The 5,507-nt window shown below is 28.3% G+C and overlaps 3 protein-coding genes across 3 annotated transcripts in view; 1 reads left to right on the forward strand and 2 right to left on the reverse strand.

Annotated features, from left to right (window-relative positions):
• The window catches only part of LOC113402901 (ER membrane protein complex subunit 3), a 118,195-nt gene that overhangs the window by 626 nt on the left and 112,062 nt on the right, over positions 1 to 5,507 (reverse strand). Inside the window, exons 2-4 of the mRNA XM_026643256.2 lie at positions 535 to 766; positions 324 to 462; positions 41 to 158 (exon numbers count right to left, since the gene is read on the reverse strand). Of these exons, the coding sequence (XP_026499041.1) occupies positions 41 to 158; positions 324 to 462; positions 535 to 683 (406 nt within the window). The 5' untranslated portion in view covers positions 684 to 766. The remainder of the gene's footprint in view (positions 1 to 40; positions 159 to 323; positions 463 to 534; positions 767 to 5,507) is intronic.
• On the forward strand, positions 1,248 to 3,778 carry LOC113402898 (endonuclease III-like protein 1). The gene is made up of 5 exons (XM_026643253.2): positions 1,248 to 1,641; positions 2,188 to 2,322; positions 2,501 to 2,671; positions 2,819 to 2,978; positions 3,190 to 3,778. Exons 1-5 carry the CDS (start codon positions 1,432 to 1,434, stop codon positions 3,729 to 3,731), a joined length of 1,218 nt encoding a protein of 405 aa, XP_026499038.2. The 5' UTR covers positions 1,248 to 1,431; the 3' UTR covers positions 3,732 to 3,778.
• Positions 3,945 to 4,958, reverse strand: LOC113402902 (nucleolar protein 12). The gene is made up of 3 exons (XM_026643257.2): positions 4,794 to 4,958; positions 4,602 to 4,707; positions 3,945 to 4,434 (listed from the first exon to the last, which is right to left on the reverse strand). Exons 1-3 carry the CDS (start codon positions 4,865 to 4,867, stop codon positions 3,946 to 3,948), a joined length of 669 nt encoding a protein of 222 aa, XP_026499042.2. The 5' UTR covers positions 4,868 to 4,958; the 3' UTR covers position 3,945.

Below are 5,507 nucleotides of genomic sequence, written 5' to 3' on the forward strand. Positions count from 1 at the left end.
ATATTCAATCATATTACTGTTAAAAAAACTTAAAACTTACTTGTTAAGAATCCACTGAACATCCAATTAATCCAACCACCAATGACAATCATTGGTAGTACATTTGTAACATTACCCTTCAACATATCAGTCATCATACCTGGGTCAGTCATGGGGTTCTAAAAAGTAAACAATTTGTAGATAAAACTCTCATTGACACTATTTAATCCAAGATGTATTTAGCAAATATTATTCTAGCATATTTCTATAGCCCTGATGAAAATATTTGGCATCAGCAAAAAACGGCCAAAATACATTTTAAATATATGGCAATGAATCCCTACTTGTGAAGCTGCTGCCCGTTTTTGAACTTTGAAATATCCCGTATCCTCATTGTTGAACCAATGTCGTCTCATTGCGAAGGACTGTCTCGGCAAATACTTGCCGTTCTCACGCAGTAGCCGAGCACGAATCATCACTTGACTAAAAGTAAGGTTATATTACTATTTGATCTTTACTATAATTATACAAAACAACTTACTAATATAAATATACCTATCCTGAACTTGGATTATTTCTATCTTCTTCTGTGATGATAATATAATCGATACATAATGTCTAACAATTCCAACCAAAAATGTTATAATCACAATGGGTAAAAATACCCATAAACGTATTTTCGGATCCAATAATAACTCTGCCATTTTTTAATATATTTAACTTATTATTTCATTAAATATTACTCTTAGTTAATAATCCTACACCAACATTACATTCATTCAAACACCTTAACAATTTCTAATTAGTAATTAAATAATTACTTGTCATGTCAAAATTGACAAACGCCATTTACTGGATTCTGAACAAATCTGGATACGTATCTTTTAAGCCAAGACCACGTTAGCAATCGTGTTCCATTTTTTAGTTCGTTAGGAATACTGTTCAGTGCATTTGGTATTGTTATTTGGCCTTTTGATAAAACGATGTAAAAAGTATTTATTGCATAGTACCAATATTATAAATACGAAAGTGAGTTTGTTTTTTTGTTAGCTTATTACGCTTTAACTTCTGAACTTGTCAACATATTATTGTGAATGAAATCTTGCATACATATTGCATGTTGTCAGGGGTAGAGACAGGATAAGATTTGATTGACTAGCACTTTTTTTCTTTACTCTATGTGCATTACATTTTCTTGTTATAATTATTATCATTTATAAATAACATTATCTGTTGTGTTTTGAAGTTTGAACAATTTGAACCACTTCTTTTATTTGTTGTGGATGTAGATTGTTTTGAATATTGCCAAATTAGTCACTGAATCGCTAAACATATACATTTTTAATTAGGAAATAAGTTATTACTTTTATAATATCAGATTTATTTACCAATAAACATAACAGTACTCACGTCCTAAAAAAGTCGTTAACGTAAATTATATTTTATTTAAAAATGCCTCGCAAAAATGCTAACTCAATAGAAGCTGTCGGAAATATAGTTAAAAAATGTACTAAAGTGTCTAAAGAAATAGTTTCAGAAAATGTTAAAGAATCTGATGATTTATGCGCTAAACCTAAGCATGTTTTAGATTTGAATCAATTTAAATTTGAGAAGAAACCACCTATAAAAATTGAATTTGAAAATGACTCCCCAGGCAAGGAGGTAAAGTATTTTTTATATGTTTAATTCTGTGTAGCATTTCAATTTTTATTATTTATTGTGAAATGAACGAATTTTATTCAAAACTTTAATATAATTTTAAACAAATTTACAAGAAAGTTAATCTTTAAAAATTAAAAATTGGTTTGTCGAGGAGAAACAAGAATTTTCTTGTTAATAAAACAATATTATGGTACATATTTTTCATAATTAAAATACATGCACTTTTTGCATTTGAATCTATATTCAACTTCTGTACTCAAACCACCTAATAGTAAGTTCACCTTTTATTAGTATAAATCTCATTTTCATTGACATGTTGCGAACCATGGCATCTAAGATATAATGCCCCTTGTGCAAATGCTGTAATAAAAACTACTGGTTGGCAATAGAAAATTAATGAATGGATGATTCCCACCCAGGCAGGCTGGACTAAGCTCTACCTAGGCTTAGTGGTTGTTTTCTATAGACAGAATATTCTAATTGTCCACTGCTATTCAAATAAAATTTATTTGGAAAGAGACTTAAATAACTTGTTTTATTTTTTAGAAAGGAAAAGGTTTATGGGAGCCAAACAATTGGAAAGACTTCTTAATAAATTTAAGAATTATGAGATCAAATAATGATGCACCTGTGGATACTATGGGATGTCACATGAGTATGGATGAAAATGCACCACCCAAAGTAATTTTATAGTATTTTCTTCAGTTTCAATTTGGAACTATCATTAAAAACTTTTTATAAAAAATAAGCAAAATAAATTATACTCATTTATGGCTTTGGAATAAAATCAATTATTTTAAACATCTAACCAGTGCTAAAATGAAATTACACTAATAATTTTTTTTTTCTTTGCTCTTAGGTCATAAGGTACCAGAGTTTAATATCACTAATGTTGTCAAGTCAGACAAAAGATCAAGTGACATTTGCTGCCATGGAACGTCTCCGGGCCAGAGGTCTCACAATTGACAATGTGCTGAAAATGAGTGATGAAGAACTTGGTAAACTCATTTATCCGGTTGGATTTTGGAAGGTACATTAATGCATTAATTACCCACTTACAGCTATGTAAATTTAATTATTTTCTTGAACTAAAATTCAAAAATATTCATGAATCTTTTGATATAAACTTTTACCTCTAAATATATTTAAATTAACCCATGGCTCTTTTTCTATTTAGACAAAAGTGAAATACATAAAAAAGACAACACAAACATTAAAAGACCAGTATGATGGGGACATACCAGACACAGCTGACAAACTTTGTAAACTGACAGGTGTTGGACCAAAAATGGCTCACATCTGCATGAAGGTTGCATGGAATAAAGTTACAGGAATTGGTAATTGTTTATTATATATAATTCTTTTTTAATTTATAAAAGATATGTAACTTTTATCTGTTTATTCCTGTATCCAAGATTTCATATAACTATATTGTTGTACCATAGTTGTACCTATGGCAAAATGTTTATTTAAAGTATAAATATAAGATAATATTAAAGAAGCAAGGAAATACTGAAAACATGTTCTAAATAAATTTGTATTCCATAGGTGTAGACACACATGTCCACAGAATAAGCAATCGAATAGGTTGGGTGAAGAAACCCACTGCTACACCAGAAGACACCCGTAAATCATTACAAACTTGGCTGCCATTTGATTTGTGGAGTGAAGTCAACCATTTAATGGTAGGCTTTGGGCAAACAATATGTTTACCTGTGGGGCCAATGTGTCACGAGTGTTTAAACAGAGATATTTGTCCTTCAAGAGATAAAGGAAGAAAATCACCCAATAAGAAGTCACCGAATAAGAAATCACCAAAGGTTTTAAAAGAAGTAAAAGCTGAAAAACTTGATTATGTTTTACCAACTTTATTAAAGGATTTTGAAGAAACCCCAACAGAGCCAAATAAAAGCAACATAGATATAAAAATAAAAACTGAAAATTCTGTTACCGAAAACTTAGCCTCAGAAATAAAAGATACTAAAGTTGATATTGAGTTATCTAAAAAATCTGTGGCTGGACAAAATGTGTTAAAACGGAAGTCACCAAGAACAGCCAAACAAAACATAAAATCGAAAAAAGAGGCTTAATGGTCAGTAAGAAAAAAATAGAGTGTTTCAGAAAGATTAATACATGATTTGCTTTAAGCTCAATACAAAGTTGAATCATGTTAATTCTGAAAGACTGGATATTTTTTAATAATGGATATAAAGTTTGGTCATAAGTGTTTCCAATATTAATATTAGTTAATATTTGTGAAATAGTTATTGTTCAGAATAAAAATAATAATAAAATTTGGTTGAATCAATTTTTAATTTTCCTGTGATTTTTTTTCTTAGATTTTTCTTTCCTTTGATCTGTTTTTGCTTTCTTTTTATGAGTTTTTTTATTTTGTATCCTATCTAACTTAGTTTTCATCTGAAATACTTTGCTTTTTTGCAGTTTCTTAGTTGCTTGTTTCTTTAATATTTTTTTAACATCCTTTTTGGACTTTAAATCTTCATCATCATCCTCTTCTTCAGACTCTGCAACTTCAGATTCATTTTGTTCAATGGAAGCCATCCCAAGAATTTCTTTACTAAGATCAACTTTCATTTTTGCTTTTACTTTTTTTTCCACAGCTTCCTTCGGTCTGTTTTCCCCAATGACAATATCTTTCTTTTGAAGTGTATCAGAAGAAAGTTCTACAATTTTAACATTCACATCTTCATCTTCATATTCTTCTTGAAGCAGCTGCTCAATATCAGGTATAGGACGGCTGGATACCACAAGTTTTTTGTATGATTCCTTATTCTAAAATAATAAAATAAAACTATGACTATTTATTTGTTTTTGTTATTTTGCCCTAGAGACCTAGGGCTATAGGTAACTTATCCATTATTAAACTATGAAAGGATGGTCGCTGTGTACGAAATTCAGTAGACTACATTTTTCTATCACTAAATTTAAACATAATTTACCTCTTGTTTTATGCGTCGCTTTTCCTCTTTTAACATTCTCTGTAGATCCTCTTGTGCTTTCTTTTTTCTTTCCAATTTTCTTTTACGAAATCCGCATAAGAAATCCCTAAAAATAATAAATGGGTAGATTGGTTCAATGTAAAATTAAAAAAGATAAAACTATATAATACTAATAATAATAAAAATATTTACTTTCTTTTAGTTTCATCAAAAACCAAACTAATTTTTCGCTTGTTTTCATTATTTTTATTTCGTTTCTTGCCCATAGTCCAATTTTAAAATATAAAATTACTAATAAAATATTTGTTGTTATTTTTTAACACGAGTACTTGACAAATGTAACCTTAAAATCAATTTTGACATTTTTGATTTTTTTTATAATATAGTAGAAGTATAACAATATACAGCCTTGAACATATATTTTACCTTTATAAAAATGAACTATCGGTTACATATAGATAGTAAGAAGTTTACTTAAAAAAAAACCCTTGATTTTATCGCGTAAAACTCAACAAACATAATTATATTATTTTATTATACTATTTTAATATCAATGATATGAACAAAAATAGTTTTTCTTAATTTAAATTAAAACTATTATTTATTTTAATTTAAATTATTATTGGCTTTCCAATGGAACATAAATATTTATTTGACACTTATAATATTATAAATATAAAAGTAATAATTTTAAAAAAAAACTTTTTTTATGAGAATAAACAGAAAAACTTAAATATTATTAAATAATTAATATTTATATTGCATAAAATGCCAATGTGAGTAATTTTTTGGCAACACATCAAGAATTTGAAAATGCTAGTTTGTGATTGGTCTATGCGATTTTTTTATACTCTGTTTTCTGCCAATCAGCACACAAGTGCACAATAAAGACGGACTCATCAGCAG

Source organism: Vanessa tameamea, chromosome 9 (genome assembly GCF_037043105.1).
Source record: "Vanessa tameamea isolate UH-Manoa-2023 chromosome 9, ilVanTame1 primary haplotype, whole genome shotgun sequence".
Lineage (NCBI taxonomy): Eukaryota > Metazoa > Arthropoda > Insecta > Lepidoptera > Nymphalidae > Vanessa > Vanessa tameamea.

Bases quoted from the DNA above. Each gene is read 5' to 3' on its own strand.
- LOC113402902 (XM_026643257.2), bottom strand. From the start codon at position 4,867: ATGGGCAAGAAACGAAATAAAAATAATGAAAACAAGCGAAAAATTAGT. The intron at 4,708-4,793 runs GTAAATATTTTT...TATTATTTTTAG, and splicing joins TTTGATGAAACTAAAAGAAA to GGATTTCTTATGCGGATTTC. The intron at 4,435-4,601 runs GTAAATTATGTT...TTATTATTTTAG, and splicing joins AGCGACGCATAAAACAAGAG to AATAAGGAATCATACAAAAA.
- LOC113402898 (XM_026643253.2), top strand. From the start codon at position 1,432: ATGCCTCGCAAAAATGCTAACTCAATAGAAGCTGTCGGAAATATAGTT. The intron at 1,642-2,187 runs GTAAAGTATTTT...TTTATTTTTTAG, and splicing joins ATGACTCCCCAGGCAAGGAG to AAAGGAAAAGGTTTATGGGA. The intron at 2,323-2,500 runs GTAATTTTATAG...CTTTGCTCTTAG, and splicing joins ATGAAAATGCACCACCCAAA to GTCATAAGGTACCAGAGTTT.